Below are 19402 nucleotides of genomic sequence, written 5' to 3'. Positions count from 1 at the left end.
CAGCAGGAGGTATGGGCTCACAACGGCCCTGGCACACCAGGAGGAAGGTGAGGGCGGTTCCACCATTCATAAACATCCTGCCTGGCGCCCTGGATGCCCTCCAGGGCGAAGGTGGTCTCACGGACCCCGTCTGCTGCAGTTTCGGGCAAATCCTGTACCGTACTTTCTCAATATTTGATAAAACAGGTAGACAGGAAGTGAGAATCCAGAACCTCAACACTTTCAACTTCTGTGACCAATTACATCTGTAGACTACGTGACACAAGAGCACAATTGTACCTTCGTCTCAAGGGGACAAAAATCATTTTCCAAGGCAGACCATATTCTGGGCCATAAAACAAGCCTCAGTAAATTCTAAAATGTTCAAGTCATACAAAACATGTGCTCTAGCCACAGTTAAATTAGAGGACAGTAACAGAAAGTTCTCTGGCCCCAGCCAGGTGGCTCAGTGGCTGTAGTGTTGTCCCTACACCGAAGGCTATGGTTCACCTCTGCCCAGCACGCCTGGGAGGCAACTGACTTGATGTCTCTCTCTGTCCCCTCCCCTCTCTCAAATCGATAAACATATCCTCAGGTGAAGATTTTTTAAAAAACTCTAGAATAGCCCCAAGTGGCGGAAACTGCATAATACATTTCTAACTAACCTATGGATCAAAGAAATCAAAGGGGAATTAGAAAGTATTTTGAACTGAGGAAAATGAAAGCAAAACATAGTTATGAGGAAATTTATAGTGCTTAAGTGTGCCTACATTGGAAAAGAAAAAGTTCTCAAATCAGTGACCTCAACTTCCACCTTAAAAAGGTAGAAAAGAAAATAAGCATCATTTATTTTTTGTGCTGAGTGAACAGAAGCAGATGCGCCCTGGCCTTACTGGAGCTCATCCTATGGAGCAGGGTCAGCCTCCTACTGTGGGGAAGGGCTTGGATAAGAAGGTAGGGAGGGAGGGCTTGGTAACTGAACACAGCAAGCATAAATTAAATGACATCGTGGCCTTGGGCGAGGCTTCATGTTTTGTGCAAGGGCCGGGGGCAGCCTGCCCTGGCCATGGGGCTAGATAGCCCCGGGCGCTTTCTGCGATGTGCTCTCTTGCCTAGATCCAGCTTAGCCTCCTGTTACATCTGATGCCTATTGCTGGTTATTCCCGAAGGTACTCTCAACACCCCTGCATGGGATCACGTTTTGTGTTTGCATCTCCCCATAAAGAAAATACAACAGAAATAAATCCACAATAAACATAAGAAAAGAAATAATAGAGGCCAAAACGAAAATCAATGAAATAAAAAACAAAGAAAAAGCAATGAGACCAAAGCTGTTTTTTGACACCTACAGGACTGTGAAGCCTCCAGCCAGACTGGTAAGGCAGGAGGAGAGGTGCACGCCACCAGTAAGTAGAACGAGAGAGGAGACATCACTACAAGCTCCACAGCCGAGGGAAACCAGGCAACACTACAAGTGAGTTCGTGTCATCGGTCTGACGGCTGAGATGAAAGGGACACAGTCCTTGAAACAGACGACTGGAATATCTCTATTATCTATTCAAGAAACCAAATTGTAAAATCCTTCCTTTATGAATAACTCCAGGCCCAGATGACTTGATTGGTGAATTCTACCAAACATTTGTAGAAGGAATAATAAAAATTCTACATAAACTCCAGAAACTTTTTAAAAAGGAGAAAACTTTTTCCTGTGGGCAGGGAATTTATCTGGTTCATGGCTTCAACTCCAGAAGCAAGTAGGATGCTCAGCATATAATAGATGTTCAATAAATACCTACTGGCTACAATGACTATTATCCAGAAAGTATCCATAAAGAGAAAAATTGAGCAGAAACATGAAGGCCCAAGAGGGTAAGAAAGTTAGGCTGGGAGAAAGCTTATGAGTTTCAAGACTTTTGGGATCTGGAAGCCCGGGGAAGGGGACAGAGCAAGTTCACTTAGTAACAATGGGGAACTGGGGTAAGTGGGAAAAGGGTGAGAGCACAAACAGAAAGAATTTGGACAACTTGCAGTGATGAGGCCAAAGGTGTGAAGTAAAACACTGGAAACAATACTTCATAAAGTGTGTTTTTATTAGTGTATAATGAGCACAGAAGCTATGTTTCTTAATTTTTAAATTTTTTCTTGTGATCTTAAGATATATATATTTGGTATAAATATTCTTTTACTAACTCAGTACTCACATGTGATCTATTCTTATGCTAAAAATAACTTTTAACCTTTAGAATTTATCTCTAAAATCATATCATATCTATTAGTTTTGTGACAAACTTGTCAAAAAAAGCACAATTTTGACCTTGAAGTCAATACATTAATAAAATTAAATTCTCCATGAGCAGCCAGTTAGACAGCAAAGGGATCTCCACTAAACAGAGACACTTGTCACGATAAAGGACAGTTTTGTAGAGATCCCTGAAAGACCTAGTTTCCAGTTCTAGGTGAAAGATACCCCGTGAATTGGGTTTTCACAGTTCAGACTTGTCTGAGCACAAAGACGACACTAACGCCCTTCCCCACGGTTCCTGAAGAACACCGCCCTCCCCGCAGACCGTGACTGGTGGCTGGACCTGCTGCCTGGTGGTTCAGAGACACTCCGGGGCCGGGGAGACCTCATCCTCCTCCTAGATCCTAAAGCACACACCTCATCTTGGAGAGGCCTGGCAGCCTCATTCCCCAGACCTCGGCAGGTTGGCCCGCTGGCATAACTGGGGGTGCAGTGCCTCAGAGAGACGTGTGGAGACATGACGTGAGCACCAGCCACATCTCCTTGGCCTGAGTAACCAGGACACACAAGGTGCCCGACCCACGTAATCCTATTTCCCTTGCTAAGATCCATAGATCATCACCATGAATGCGATTTAGACTGTTCTGTGCCTCCACTTATTAGCCATATTGTTACGAACTGTATTTTTATCTCTCAGGGTTTTCCTTCATCTGTACAATGAGATTATTCGCTCCTGGGCAGCTACATACGATCAGTAAGATTATGCCAGGTAAAACGCCCACAAGTTGTTACCCAGCAAAATTAAGTCCCTTCCCCTCTGTCTCTACTACATGAAAGCCATCGTTCTGCTCTTTCGCTTGCACTTATGAGAAAGATACTCCAGTTTTTGTTGGCTGAGAAAAAAAGTTGAATACAAAATCAATATAAAAAACATCTGGAATTACATCTTTTTAAACACTTACCTTAGCTCCATATTTTTCAAGATAGGTATTAAGTTTTCCAGCCTTATAAAATGGTATCTATAACAAAAATCCACACATAAAAATGACTTAAGAGATGTGTTATTATATAAAGCAATAGCTAAAAGACTTTAAAGGCTCTGTAGCAGAATGCACAGAATTGGACGTCTCCCCAACAGCCCCTGCACCTCGGAGATGCCAACCTCCCCCTGAAATACATGTGAGGGTGCGTTCCCTTCCAGGGAGGAAAGCCTTTCTGGGGGTGGCAGGAACCCAGAAACCATATGACAAAAGAGGCCAGTAAGTTTCATATACAATAAATATTAATATGTTTCTTTATATATAGTATATTTTCAGACATTCACAAGGAAAGGGACATAAGTGGGAGATGAAGCAAAAGTTCACACGGCCAAGGCATCCAGCTCACCCACGAAAGCCATAAAAATCAACAGACTGTGTTGGTGACCTGGAAGACTGGCAGATATGGAAGTCTGCAGATACCCAGTGTCTGTGGGCACGTGGAAATACAGAAGTTTTCAAACACGGTTTGTTAAAATGTAATCTAGCACATCTTTTCAGAGAGCAATTTCACAGTATCCAGATTATAGTTAAAATGTGCTGCAGTCTCAGTTCTAAGAATTCAACCCATAGAAACTACCAGAAAAATGCAAATGATATCATTTCAGTGATGCTTTCCGAAGCACTGTTTGCAAGAGCACAACATTAGAAATTCCAGATGTGCATTAGGAAGTGAAAGGCAAGTTTCAAAATAGTATGCCCAATAATTCCATTTTAAATATTTTTGTAATTTTTTATAACATGTAATATACTTGTAAAAAAGCAAAACATTTTTCAGATGGCTATTCTAAGATTAGAATATTTGAATTTATTAGAACTCTAAAATAATCTCCTCTTTGTTTCATAAATTTTTCAGGTAGAAAAAAGCACAATTAAGAGATATTAGTATCTACTTGTTCACCAATAGTTTGTTCTTCTTAACAACTATATTAAGGATGAGAAGAAAAAGTTGGACATATAGCCATATAACCCAGAAGAAAAAGAAAAGACCTGAATAATCTGTATGGCTTATTAGGACTGTTAATAAATGTTGATTTCACTGGATTTGGGGGAATTAAAATCTGAGAGTAAAAGGATTTTCAGAAAGATTTTTAACAAAAATCTTGGGATAGTATCATTTTTATAAAGATTTTTGGTACTTTATTATCATTTCCAGTTATATACAGCACTGGGAAATATAATTTTTACTAACTGTAAAAATTAAATTTCCAAATTAAAAAATATGTTGATCTAAATTCTTCAAAAGCAATTAGAGATTTTTTGGAATGAGAACTTCCTTTTTATTAAGTGTAATTCTAAAAATGAAATATGAGAAAAAGATTATATCTTCAAAAATTTGGCTATAATATTCCTACTCTTTATCTTAACATTTATGACACAGAAAACTAAATATTAGAACCACAAAAATGAATTTTAAACATCAGGTATATCGAAGTTAAAGTCTGTTAATGGTTCAATCAAACTACAAAACAGTGTAACTTATCTTCATAAACCATCTTTAATTTGAGCTATAAGTAGTACTTGAATTACTGTGGACCAGTATTGCCTAAAGTAAGTAGTACTAATACTTTATAAAATGTTGAAATACTAACCGCCATCACCACCCAAATTTGGCTAAATATTCCAGGCACAGGTGATGCAAGAGTATCTTGGTGTAAAAACAGCAATTGCCTGTGGAGACGAAAGGTATTAACTTTAAAGTGGACTTGCCCACTCTCTGTTTTTACTCTATCAGAACATTTAAAAATCACTTGGTTCCGGCCCTGGCTGGGTAGCTCAGTTGCTTGCAGTATTGCCCCGATACGCCCAGGTTGTGCGTTTGCTACTCAGGGCACGTACAAGAATCAACCAATGAGTGCACAAGTAAATGGAACAACAAATCAACGTTTGTCTCTCTCTTTCTCTTTCTCCCTCTCTCTAAAATCAATCAATAAAAAAATCATTCTTTACTGATCATCTAATGAGATCAATCATCTAATGGAAAATTTAAGTCTCTTCTAGGCAAAGATTGTGCTACAGATTTCTGTATCTCTCTCTATGCTTAGCACACAGTACCTTGCACACTGTAGGCACTCAGCCAAGATTTGAATTAATAGAATTATAGAAGTTTAGACATGATATTAATATGTTAACTTGTCCCTGAATGTCCTAACCTCTTTCATCTGTGAATGAGAATTCCTCTTTCAAACACCCATTTCCACCCTAGCTATAGATTTGAAGAAGTCTTGATACCGAAGAATCCATCTAACTGCAGTTTCTTCCATTTTCCTTTGTTTTTTACGTGCTTGGGGGAATGGGGGAGGGCAGTGTAATGATTCAACTATCAGTAAAGTTATCAACTACTTCAATGTTAGAATTATTGACTAGATTCGTTTCCTGCAAAAATGAATTTTTTCCAAGCCAGAATGACATTAATGGTTTTAGTCTAGCATTCAGCGGCCAAATGAACTTAGAACAAAAATGACCACAATTGAAATTATCATCAATAATTTTGCTTCAAAGATCAAGAAGAAGGTGGGAAAAACACAAAAAGGAATAGAATTGGAAATATAAAAATTTTCCAAATTACTCATCGTAAAGGAAACACATTTTAAGAACCATGAGAATTTGTGGGGGCTACATCAAAAGGGAGAGTATAAACAGCTCCCGGCGGCCTCCTCTTTCTTCAGAACCCTGGCGAGGTGAGTACTTGGTTCTGCGGGGCCTGCCTTTGTCTCAGCCTCTCAGTGACCGGGTGACTACACCCCGCTCTGTGGCCATGGTCTCCTTCTATGTGACAGCAAGCAGCAGAAAACCTCACATTCAGTTTTCTATCTATGCGTCTCCCAAAGGGGTCACAGGAAACTGCTATCACGCTGCACGTTAGCAGGAAGGGTACAGCTTTCTGGGTGCCCCTGGGTGGAAATATGTATAATGGGCGGAAAAAATCTTTGTGAATAAGAGAAAATGGAGGACACCCAAGTGTCTTTCTTATTTCTGACTCCTAGCAGTCTCAGAATTGTTTGTTCATCTCCAAGGAATTCAGCTACAGACAGAACCCCACCACCTGTTCTCAAGAGTCTCCCTCTGACCCCTCAGACCAGGTAAGGGACTACCACATGGTGGGCCCTCAGCTCAGCTGCTTTCAAAGACCGTCTTGGAATGGGCATTTCAACGGTGTTCTTGGAAAAATACTTTTCAGAAATACTCGTATACTGACCCGAATGTTAATAAATTGTATTAATCTAAAATGTTCATGGTATCTCTTAAAGTGCCTCATAAACAGAAGGTACTCAGTATTTATTAATTACTACTTCTAAGTTTTGGGGAGCCTGATTTAATACATCAATGTCTATAAAAATTTTAAATTAAAAAGTTCACACAACCTGGCTAGTGTGGCTCAATGGATTGTGCCCCGGCCTGTGAACCAAAGGGTCACCAGTTCGATGCCCACTCAGGGCACATGCCTGGGTTGCAGGCCAGGTCTCCAGTAGGGGGCATGAGAGAGGCAACCACACACTGATGTGGTTTCCCTCCCTCTCTTTCTCTTTCCCCTCTGTCCAAAAATAAATAAATGAAATCTTTTTTAAAAAGTTCACACACAAAGTCATAAATATAACGACTCGAGAGTGAGACTTTAAATACTTAAAGTATTTTAAGTCCTTCCCTAAATGTAACCCTCTGGACCTGCACAGAACAAAACTGAATTTGTTTCACAATTATACACAGAATGAGTGAATGAGTATTTTGTTTTAAAACAGCTCTTACAGGTCTCAGAAACTTTGGGAAGTGTCCTAGTAGGATGTGTTTCTCACCTGCACATCTTCAGCTGTGTGCTCCTGACCTCAGCATCTGCCCCCGAGTGGCGCAGTGTCACTCTGACAGCACAGAGTCTCTGCAAATCTGGGACTGTGACGAAGAACAGCGACTGCTGCCTGGGGTCGCTCATCTCTTCCTGTCGCTGAATGTCTCAGCAACCAGACCTTTAAAACAAAGGCCCAGCAATAAAAAGTTAGTAAACCATCCTACCAACGGGGTTCAACACCAACTCATCAGGATATTTGATATTGTGTTGGAATTAGATAACAAAAACAAATTAGCAAATGTCAGCAGTTAAATATCACTGCCATTTTACCTTTAAAGCTCTCTAATAACCTAGAATTCTTTTGGTACATGTTTTAAGATATAATTCACGTAACATACAAATCAGTCATTTATAGAGTCAATTGAATGGTTTTTAGTCTATTTACTGAGTTATGCAACCATTACACTTTAGAACACTTCTGTCACCCCAAATATATGATTTAGAATTTCAAATCTGGTTTTACACCACAAATAGAATAATTTGAGTAAAAAAAAAATCCAGCACTGTTTATTAAATACCTGCTCTGTTCTAGGTACTAGGTACATTTCTATCATACTGTCTTTATTTAATAAAGTCCTTCTAAAGTTCCTGGCTATTCTTAAGGTTTCATTTTTATCTTTTCTATGACAATAATAATTTTTTTTATTTTTTAAATTAATTTTTTATTGATTATGCTGTTACAATTGTTCTATTCCCCCCTTGATTCCCCTCCACCCTACCCCCTGTCCCCACCATTACCCCCCCTTTAGTTTATGTCCATGTGTCTCAAGTTCTTTAGATTCTATATTTCCCATGCTATTCTTGCCCCCCCATCTATTTTCTATCTACTGTCTATGCTACTTATTTTATGTACCTTCTCCCCCCTTCTCCTCCTCCCACTCCCCTGTTGCTAACCCTCCTTGAGATCTTCATTTCTATGTTTCCACTCCTGATCTAGCTGTCCTTTTAGTTTGCTTTTGTTTTAGGTGTGGTTGTTCATAACTGTGAGTTTGTTGTCCTTTCACTGTTCATGTTTCTTTAACTTTTTTTCTTAGATAAGTCCCTTTAACATTTCATATAATAAGGGCTTGGTGATGATGAACTCCTTGAATTTGATCTTATCTGAGAAGCACTTTATCTGTCCTTCCATTCTAAATGAAAGTTTTGCTGGATAGAGCAATCTTGGTTGTAGGTCTTTGGATTTCATGACTTGGAATACCTCTTTCCAGCCCCTTCTGGCCTGTAAGGTCTCTTTTGAGAAATCTGCTGACAGTCTGATGGGGACTCCTTTGTAGGTGACTGTCCCCTTAGCTCTTGCTGCTTCTAGGATTCTCTCCTTCATTTTAATTTTGGCTAATGTAATGATGATGTGCCTTGGTGTGTTTCTTCTTGGGTCCAACTTCTTTGGTATTCTCTGAGCTTCCTGGATTTCCTGGAAGTCTATTTCCTTTGCCAGATTGGGGAAATTCTCCTTTATTATTTGTTCAAATAAGTTTTCCACTGGTGGCTGTGCCTTTCCCCCTTCTGGTACCCCTATAATTCGGATGTTGGAGCGTTTAAAGATGTCCTGGAGGTTCCTAAGACTCTCCTCATTTCTTTGAATTCTTGCTTCTTGACTCTTTTCTGTTTGGCCATTATTTGCTTTCTTCTGGTCCACTCCACTGATTTGAGTCCCAGTTTCCTTTTAATTGCTATTGGTGTCCTGTGCAATTCCATTCATTTCAATTAGTTTTGCCTTCATATGTTTGTCTAATTTGTGGCTATAATCAACCAGTTCTGTAAGGATCCTGATCACCAGTGTTTTAAACTGTGCGTCTGAGAGTTTTGCTATTTCTTCATCGCTTAGATTTATAGGCTCTGGGGCTTTTGAGATCTTCTTGAGCCATTTTTGGTCTGTTCACGCCCTTTAAGTGTGAGCGGAGCCTTGGACTACCAAGTCGCTGGGTTGTGACGCTGTATGTGGGGGTGTGGTCAGAGCGGGAAAATGGCAGCCCCCTCTGCAATTTCTCGCAGCTGGGTAAGGAGCAGAGGCTTAGGTGGTTCACCTGGGCCGGGCCACTCAGAGTCGCTGGGTTATGATGCTGCTTGTGGAGGTGGGGTCAGAGCAGGGAAATGGCGGCGCCCTCCCTGCTGCTGGCTGCGGGGACGAGCTGGGTCCTGGTCCAAACGCCCACTCCCTTGCTTGTCTATCAGCGCACCAATGCACGACCACAGTCAACCCGAAGCCCTGCTCCCTCGCTGTTTCTCCGAGGTTGCTCACTTGGTCGCTCACTCGGTCGCTCACTAGGTCCAACCCTGCGCCTGGATTCCACGTGCCTGAGTCCGTCTGACCGGGTTTTCCTGTGCAACCCCGCTCCACCAGCTGCTGGTTTCGCCCCTTACCGGTCAGGCTGAAGAATTTGTTGTTATCAGACTTCCGAAAAGTTCAATTTTGTGTGTTCTGGTTGTGTTTTCTGTTGCTAATATTTAGTTGTCTCTAAACTTGGTTGTGTGAGAAGGCGCGGCTTATCCACCTATGCCTCCATCTTGGCGGAAGTCAACAATAATAATTTTTTAAAAATCAAAATGTATAGCAAAGTGTTCTGCTGTTTCAGGTTACCCCTGAAGAGTAATTCAAGTTTAAGGAATATATTTCTCATCCTTTTACATGAAAACAAATATTTACTGAATCTGTAAATTACTTAGTTTCCTTTCCCACTAATTATCTGGTCATAAAACTTCTACTAGGGACACATTTTACAGCTGAAAACTCACAGACATACCTGTGAAGTCTACCTTATATGCTACTTTACAGAAAAACTGTTAAGTTTTTTGGTAAGGAAAAAAAACCTGCAAGGCATTTAAATTCCACTTTTGTTTTTTAAATATATTTTACTGATTATGCTACTACAGTTGTCCCATTTTTTTTCTCCCCTCCTCCCTGCACACCTCCTTGTACCCACATTCTCCCGCTTTACTTCATGTCCTTGGGTTGTACATACAAGTTTTCTGGCTTCTACATTTCCTATAATATTCCTAACCTCTCCCTGTCTATTTTCTATCTACCATTCATGTTTCTTATTCCCTGTACCTTTTCCCAATTTCCTTATCTCCCCTACTGCTGATTATGCACTTGCTGATAACCCTCCATGTGATCTCCATTTCTGTAATTCTGTTCCTGTTCTATTGTTTGCTTACTTCGTGTTTGTCTTTGTTTTAGGTTTGGCTACTGATAGTTGTGAGTTTGTTGTCATTTTACCGTTCATAGTTTTGATCTTGTTTTCCTTAAAGTCCCTTTAATATTTCATATAATAAGGGCTTGGTGATGATGAACTCCTTTAACTTGACCTTATCTGAGAAGCACTTTATCTGCCCTTTCATTCTAAATTATTGCTTTGCTTGATAAAGTAATCTTAGATGTAGGTCCTTGCCTTTCATGACTTTGAATACTTTTTTCCAGCCCCTTATTGCCTGCAAAGTTTGTTTTGAGAAATCAGATGACAATCTTATGGGCACTTCTTTGTAGGTAACCATCTCCTTTCTTTTGCTACTTTTAAGATTCCTTCTCTTTAATCTTGGGTAATGTAATTATGACATGCCTTGGTGTGTACTTCCTTGAGTCCAAATTCTTTGGGACTCTCTGAGCTACCTGGACATCCTGGAAGTCAATTTCCTTTGCCAGATTGGGGGAGTTCTGCTTCATTATTTTTTTTAAATAAGTTTTCAACTTCTTGCTTTCCCTCTTTTTCTTCTGGCATACTTGATTTGGATTTTGAAACATTTAAAGTTGTCCCAGAGGTTCCTAAGCCTCTCATTTATTTGAATTCTTGTTTATTCATTCTGTTCTGGTTGAATGTTCATTTCTTCCTTTTGCTCCAAATTGTTGAGTACCAGTTTCCTTCCCATCAGTGTTGGTTCCCTGTACATTTTCCTTTATTTCACTTTGCATAGTGTTCACTTTTTCTCTATTTTGCACCCATTCTCGACCAATTCTCTGAGCATCCTGATTACCAGTGTTTTGAACTGTGCATCTGACAGGTTGGTTACCTCTTCCTTGTTTAATTGTATTTTTTCCAGAGCTTTGATCTGTTCTTTTATTTGGGCCATTTTTTTTTTTTTTTGTCTCTGCAGCACCTGTTAGGTAGTAAGGGGTAGAGTCTTAGGAATTCACCAGGGCAGGCAACTCAGTTGCTGTGTTGTGGTGCTGTATGTGGGGGAGTGGTCAGAGAGGGAACAGTGCTACTTGTTCAGCTCTCCGCCATAAACTCCACTTTCCTAATGGGCACAAATAGAACACAGAATAAAAGTGGGATTCCAGTACTCCAAATTTTTTGACATAGACATATTTTCTCTCTTTAATAAGAAAAGCGATCCCATGTTGACCGACATCTGGAGGCTTACTAGTCTGAAGTCCCATCCCGGGAAGGAGTTTGAGGCTCACTGAGGCATTGCCCTGTTGGTCAAGAACCAGCCTTTGAAGTTTTCATCGTTCTTTCATTGTCAAAAAACCATTGGTTCTTTGGAAAGTGCTCTCAGAGCAGTAAACAAATTCGTACAAGGTATGCACGACCCAATTTCTGAGGCTGAAAGTAAAAATACTCCTTCCTTCTCCCTGCATTTCCACTCTCTCCTATGTAAATGTCGGGCAAACACAACCTCCTTCACAGTTTGGCCCGAAGTCACATCCTGTGAAGCATTTTAGTAAAAGGCATCAATAATGAATGAGAAACGACATATAGCACAGAACCGATTACGGCTTGGGTCCAGGGGCACAACTCCGTGTATTTTAAAGAAAATGGGTCACATCATTGTGGCTGAAAATCTGCGACGTCACTTTTATTTCTGAAACACATTTCCTCCTGAAATTACTTTCTATCTTATTTTCCCAGTAAATACTGCCAATCTCCAAAGGCTGATCAGGAAACGGCAGGCACACAGCACAGATCTGTTCAGGAACAGGCCAGGGCGGCTTTACTTTCATTGTTTAGCAGCACTTTTAACATTTCTCAGGTCCGTAATTAGCACACTGGGAAGACGGAAGGGCTGCCTTCTTTTCTGAGATCGGATGAGAGAGAAGGAGGTAAGGCTCAGGACCTGGGCCGCGGCCCAGTGAACATCCGGGGTTGGGATGAAGCGGGAACGCCAGGTTCAGGCCACAGCTCCACCGCCAGCGCAGGAGCCCCCATCCCAGGAGCCCCCATCCCAGTTCTACTGCGGGGCCTCGGAGCCCAGCTCCTCGCGGGGCGGCCCGGACCTTGTTCAGTGTGAGCCACTTCCGGCCTTTCTTCCCGCCCTGGAAAGCTCCACCGGAAGTGCGGCAGGCTGCTTTCTCTCCTTTCTGCGCCTCACTTTTGCCAGCATGGAGTTGAGCGGAAGCACCCTGAGGCCTTTTCTCAGTTTAAACAGGCTGTTTCCAGAGTGACGCCCTGATCGCCAAGTGAGACGCCCTGAAGGCCGGAAGCGCGAATGCACGTTGTCTGGCCTACCGCCACAGCTGGCGCGCGCCCACCTCCCACGCGGTGTGACAGGCGTCAGGTCCGCGCACGCTGCACCCCCGGGTGGCGCTACGTGGCCGAGTCCCCTCCCCACTGGGCTGCGTCCTAACCGCAAAACACAAAAAGCTCCTGGAAACCCAAACCGAGGCCATCGAGGTGATGCCTCCCGAGGCGGAGGCTCGGGCCTGCTCCTTTGCGAGAGGTCACTGTGGGCCGGCCGCAGGGCTGCGGCTGCCTCCTTCTCCCGCTCAGGGCCCCTCAAAAGAGGTCCTACGCCAGCCTCACCTCGGTGGGGCCGCAGCCCGCTGCTCCTTGCTTCCCCTTGACCTCCCCGCTGCTCTAGGGTGCCACTCCCAGCATGCCCCGCGCACCCCTTGCTCTCGGAGGGCCTTGTGCTCCCAGCATGCCCCGCGCACCAGCTCTCCAGACTGCCCTCCAATCCCAGCCTGCCCCTGTGCTCCCAGCATGCTGCACGCACCACGTGCTCCTGGCCCGCCCTGCAGTGCCCCCACCCGGCGATGGTCAGGGTGGACCCGGGCCTCTAAGAATGCACTGCCGGTTGGCCCAGGGCTCGAGTGCCTGTGGCTCACCGGGGTCCTTACCACGCAGATGCGGCTGACGTCTCCTTTGAGGATGCCGCGACTCGAGGGTGCTGTACCTGCTCTTCCCTGCAGGAACCACGGCCGGACCTGCGGCTGATGGGCCATGATGGGAACTCCCTGCCGCGTGGCTTGAAGGCGAGGCCTGGGGCCCGCGAGCGCAGTACAGGTGCCTCCCCTTCCATTGACACATTTTCCTAAGTGTCTGCTGTGTTTGGGGGGGCTTTTCTAGGAGTGAGTGATGGAGCATTAAGCGAACACCATTCCCTGCCTTCATGGGGTTTACAGTTTCCTGGAGGTCAAGGACAAATAATTAGATAAATGAGCAAAATAGGAGTGTGGCAGATGGCGATGGGTGCTTTGGAGGCAGTGAAGCGGGACAGGGAGACAGGGAGTGTTGGGAGAGGCTGTTAGGGAATTCCGCAGGCAGCGTGGGGAAGGCGACTTGTCGGACTTGGAGGAGGGGGCGGGGGAGACCGTGGGACGTTGGGGGAGGACGTTGCAAGTGAGGGCTCCTCAGACACACAGACCCTCGTGAAAGAGTGAGGTTTTGTATCGTGTTTAGTGTTCGATTCATAGTGTAAGACTGATTTACTTATTTTATTTGCAAAATCAATTTTGGCAAAGAAGAATGTTTTTAGATACCCTGCTAACTCAGTAAAAAAGCTCTCAGTAGGTATTACCTATTGTTACGTATAACCGCAGTTGAGGAGATTATAGTAAGTGATTAATTAGTAAAATGCTGGCGAGCAGAATCAGCCTCCTACGACGAAGAGTTTGCAACAGTAAGTGAACAAAACACAATATTCAGAAACAGCCTCTCCATCAAGTTTAATGTCCTGAACTTAACACTTATAGTCTGAAGGTTTTATTTCAGTAGTCATTAGCATTATTAAAACTAGCCTTTGAAGATTACAGAAAAGCTCTTTATCCTACCTGGTATATTTACATAGGGAAAAGCTGTATGAAGACAAGCTAAAAAATACTTATCAATTCAAGTTAAATTATATGATAACTGTAGATATCCACTAGCTTTTCTTATCTATTTAAATAAGTATAAAAACAACTGTTTTTCATTTTTTAAAAACACATATCAATACCTCATGTTCTGAATATCTCTGCTATTGAACTTATGGCATTTGGCTTCAATAATTTTAACAAGGCAAAATTAAAGGCAAAAGGCATTTACAGTTTTTAAATACGCTCATGCCACCAAATATTCAAGTACTAAGTAGTCTAATTCTAGTCACATAAAAAGTGAAACATATGGGCCTTATTTCCATCTTTATTTGAATAAACATACTCTAAAAAGTTATGTATGAAACAAAAGTTTGCATACTAACTATATTTAATTGTACTAATAAATTATTTTATAGGTGGGAATAGTACTTTGATAATAGTGGTAAGATCTTTATCTTATAGACATATATGTTGAAATAGCATTAATGGATGAAATTATAAAACTGGAAATTGCTTTAGAACGATCCCATGGGAGATGAGGGTGGTAATAAAGAAGAAACAAAATTGGCTACATTTTGATAATTGTGGAAAATGAGTGAAGGTTCATATCATCACCTTGCTTTTATGCATTATACACACTATTCTCCCTACTTTTGTACATGTTTGAACTTTCATATAATAAAAAGCTTTGTGAAAAAACTTGTTTTTTAAAAGCAAAACTAAGTGGAGATACAGGGTACAGATTGGAAGGAGATATTTTCACATGTGTAATCTGCAAATGTTTATTTTCCAGATTATATGAAGAACTCTTATAAACCAATTAGAGTAAGACACAGTCACAGAAAAAAAGCACAAAAGTCATGAAGAGGCATCAACTTTCCAGGTAAACGAGTTCCTTATGTTTCTTGTTTCCTCACTCACAGTCATTCAAAGAATCCTCTTAAGGATTCCACACACCAGTTTGACTATGTATCTGTTTTATGGAGATGAGGTCAGATTTTGTGATTGGGCAAGGACCCTGTGAAAATGAAGGTCTTTTTCCAGAAAGGTGACTTGCGGAAGCGTCAGATCTGTAGACAGGAAACTGGAACTATGATGACAAGCCCCAGGTGGGGGCTGCGGCAGGTCAGCATGCAACTGGACACTGAGCAGTTGGAGGTCTAAGATTGTATTTATGGGTAGACTGTTATCGCTGTCCTCAAACACACCGAGGGAGGCTGGGACTCAGAAGGACAGGGTCCTTCTTAGAAACACACAGGGGTTTCTGAAAAGGGTCCTCACTGGGTGTGCCCCTCACAATCACTTCAGGAGCTTTGAGAGTCAGAGGGACTTCATTGAATTGGCCTCACCCCTTCATTTCACAAAGGTGAAAAAACTACGTCAGGCTCTAAAATCGCTGTACTTGGCTCATTTGAATATCCTGGTCCTGCTGTAAGAAAACAGGGCTGTTATGCACACTTCTGCCAGAGCTGGAGGAGAGCTGGGTGGTGGGGGGTGGCAGGGAGTGTCACCAGTGATGGGTGAACTCAGGGAAGGAAAGGGGATGAAGCTGCTGCTGGAGATGACTCCATCTCTGTGTCCCAGATTTCATTTCATTTCAGAGTTTCATGCTGTGACCTTTGACCAACCTCGTTTTCCACAGCAAGTATATCAAAGCCTTCTAGTCAACTGTAATTGAAAAATAAATCATATAAATTTTGAAAAACAGCCTTCTAATTGGTGCATGAGTACTTGTCTTTTAAAATGTAGCCATGAATATTTTTGTTGGGCTGGAATGCCGTAACAACTGAGATAAATATCAAACTGGTGGTAGTATCAGTTATAGACAATTATTTATCACTAGGCCCCTGGCACTGTTTCATTCTTTGACCCTTTGTCTTGTAGGTCATTAGTAGCTGAGTTATAGTATCAAAAAAGCACAGTAACAGGAGTCTGTAGTGGAGAATAATTTCTGCAGGCCCTTTGGATGGTCTTGTCTGCTTGGACCCTATTTCCTGTAAGTACCTTACCCTATAATAAATTCTGTTGTGTTTCTCGGACTTGCCTGCTTCAGTTTTTGGTCTGAAGATCCTTTCTTATTTCCGTGGCCAATATGCCTTTGCTGGAGAGAGAGATATTTTGGCGAGGATAAAGATAACCTATGGTAACATGATTTTTAAGAGACACGGATATGAGTACCGTGCAAATTATCTATGTAGTTATTTGAACTGGAGTCTGTCTTTGTAGAAGTGCCCATTTCTTGAGAGAACTGACTTTCTGTGGTTGTAACTGTATGATAGCAAAGAGAGCTGCTCAGGTAAGTCTTGTGCACAAGGGGCATAAAGAATTAGGAAAGAAATGTTAAAATCAGATAATGTTTGCTTATTCTTGTCTTCTTTTAGAACAGAAGACTGAGTACATTTTACAGTATATTTTTATCTAAGTAACTTAAGGAGTAGAGTTAGAGTTCCAAATGTTTGTACATTGAATTGCTGGAGAGGAAGTCAGGAGGAATCTGTAAGTATTTGTGTTCCTTTAATTTATCAGGTGTGTTTGTTTTGAAATTTGCCTAGATTTACTTCTCCTGGGAGCACCTGCCAGATAGGATGCTTCCTCATACCTGTGTTTTAGAATAAGGAAGTCTTGTTGAGTAAAAATGATAACATGAGAGCTAGCTAAAATCTGCTGATTGCTTTCTGTGTGTCAGTCCCTGTGCTAAGCGTTTTATAAGCAGTTGTTTAGAATCGTTGACCATCTGGCTCATAGCCATGCACCTGATAAGTCACACCTGAGAGAATCCAGGTCTGGGGCACCAGCGTTTTGTTTTTAACCCTTTCCGGAGCTATTTGGAAGTGGGGCTGAAATCTGAAACAGTCTTGACATTAGATTTCAGAGATAAGCCATCCAGTCAAGAGACACATTGCTTCGCTCTAAGTCTTGGGGTGATTTGGCAGTCCTGACAATGGTTAGGGAAGTAGTATAATTTTGGTCTACCATTTTAAAAGCATATTGGAATATTATAACATTAAACATTAGACATGCAAACATTAGAAAGGAGAAAAAGTTTCAAGTCAATAAACTTGCACCTGAAGAAACCGGGGGGAAAAAGAAAAAAAAAAAAAACAAGGCAAGCAGAAGGAAGAATATAATAAAGAACAGAAATCAATAACATTGAAAAAAAAGAAAAATTCAAGAAAAAAACCCTGGCTCTTTGAAAAGATCAATGCAACGGACAAACCTCTAGCAAACATAACAAAAAGTAGAAGTCACAAATTACTGGTATGGGGAATCAAACAGGATTTCACTACAGACCCTGTAAACATCAAAAGGCTAGATTTAACAAGTTAAACAAAAGGGGCCAATTTCTCAAAAAACACACATTACCATGGCTTCCCCAGAATGAATCATAATTTGAAGAATTCCGTAACTGTTATATGTAAAGTAAAATTTAAAACTTCCTGAAGAAGAAATCTGCATTCCTATTTGGTTTCACTGGATACTTCTACCATACTTTTAAAGAATAACACCAATTGTACATAATCTTTTCCAGAAAAATAGAAAAGGGAAACTTCTCAACTCATTCTGTGAAGCAGTTTTACTCTGGTACCCAAACCAGACAAATGTAATGCGCAAACAGAAATCTACGCACTATCTCATAAATGTAGGTGTAAAAACTCAACATACACTTCATCAAATTACTATATGCCATAAACAAGTGGGGTGTATTCCCGAGGTGCAAGGCTGGTTCAGTATTTGAAAATCAGCGTATTCCATCATTCGAAAAGGCTGAAGAATACTTGGACTACTTGGGAAATTGTTTTCCTCTTCATGGCCATGCATTTCTAGGGAGGAGGCCAGGGGTGGGCACTGACCTTCGGCACCTAAATGCGGAAGAACGATGCTCTGTCCTGGGGAGATGACCTACCTGCGCACCTTGTCCTGTAGTCCTTTTGGAGTTACCTTCGCTGAAAAGGGCCTTAACAAATATCAGGTGGTTTTTTAACATGCTGGCACTTTTCTGCTTTGTTTTTCTCAAACATTTGCAAGTCTTCATGCGCCTGCTGGGAGGTGCTCTTCCAGGCTTTATTCCAAGTGCTGTCCATCATTTAGGGCGAACCTTAACAACACACTGTTGACACGAGGCAAAGACGCTAACGCCAGAGCCCGCCTAGCCAGTGGTCAGCCATGAACTACTTCAGGGATACAGAAATCACCAGAGTGCCTTTACTTTTTATAAGAATTCCCATGGGTTTGTTTTTCCTGTGAGAACGGAGCAATCTGGGATAGACACTGCAGTGACAGTTTGCTCTGGGCAGCAACGCAGTTTTACAGAGGCTGATGTTCTCAAGTCCACAAGGCTCGTCTGTGTCTCCTGTAATGCTAACAACTCACTCTTCAGACTCGCAGCGAAGACGGTTAGAAATTAGTGTCCGGGTCCGGCTGATATGACTTGATTGGGAAATGCGGCGATCGGACGTGGGGACGCTTTCCTGCACAGACTGGACTATGCGCTGGCCACTATGGACCACCCCGCAGGGTCCGTCCTTCCAGCACACATGTGCAGCCTTGTTTTTTCTTTTCCTTTTTTTTATTGATTATGCCATTATATTTGTTCTATTCCCCCCTCCATTCCCCTCCACCCTGCACACCCCCTCCTCCACCATCCCCCCTTTAGTTAATGAACTCGTGTCTCAAGTCTTTAGATTCTGTGTTTCCCCTACTATTCTTACCCTCCCCCCATCTATTTTCTACCTACCATCTATGCTACTTATTTTCTGTACCTTCTCCCCCTCCTACTCCCCTGTTGCTAATCCTCCACGTGATCTTCATTTCTATGGTTCACTCCTGATCTAGCTGTCCTCTTAATTTGCTTTTGCTTTAGGTGTGGTTGTTGATAACTGTGAGTTTGGTGTCCTTTCTTTGTTCATCTTTTTTATCTTTTTCTTAGGTAAGTCCCTTTAACATTTCATATAATAAGGGCTTGGTGATGATGAACTCCTTGGTTTTGCTTTTATCTGAGAAGCACTTTATCTGTCCTTCTAGATGAAAACGGAAGCCCCCTGCAGCCTCCTTACCGGAGTCAATACCCTCCCTACACCCTCCCTACACCCTCCCTACACCCTCCCTACACCCTCCCTACACCCTCCCTACACCCTCCCTACACCCTCCCTACACCCAGCCACCTCGCCTCCTTTTGCGCAGGCGCAAGAGAGGCACTGCATGGCCCCGCCCGGAGCACAGTAGGCATCTTCTTCAGCCAATCAACACCCAGTTTGGGCGAGGTGCGCTGGGGTTGGTATACAGTGGAG

At 42.2% G+C, this 19402-nt stretch overlaps 1 protein-coding gene across 1 annotated transcript in view; it reads right to left on the bottom strand.

The window, feature by feature from the left end:
• The window catches only part of CUNH18orf63 (chromosome unknown C18orf63 homolog), a 31898-nt gene extending 24712 nt beyond the window's left edge, over window positions 1–7186 (bottom strand). Inside the window, exons 1-3 of the mRNA XM_053664160.1 lie at window positions 7053–7186; window positions 4851–4929; window positions 3184–3240 (exon numbers count right to left, since the gene is read on the bottom strand). Coding sequence (XP_053520135.1) covers window positions 3184–3240; window positions 4851–4929; window positions 7053–7186 — 270 coding nt within the window. The remainder of the gene's footprint in view (window positions 1–3183; window positions 3241–4850; window positions 4930–7052) is intronic.
• Between the last annotated feature and the right edge of the window lie 12216 nt (window positions 7187–19402).

Source organism: Artibeus jamaicensis, unplaced genomic scaffold, assembly GCF_021234435.1.
Source record: "Artibeus jamaicensis isolate MK-2021 breed Jamaican fruit bat unplaced genomic scaffold, CSHL_Jam_final contig_354, whole genome shotgun sequence".
NCBI lineage: Eukaryota > Metazoa > Chordata > Mammalia > Chiroptera > Phyllostomidae > Artibeus > Artibeus jamaicensis.
The sequence above is the reverse complement of the archived record's forward strand: the minus strand, read 5'-3'. Positions and strand labels throughout refer to the sequence as shown.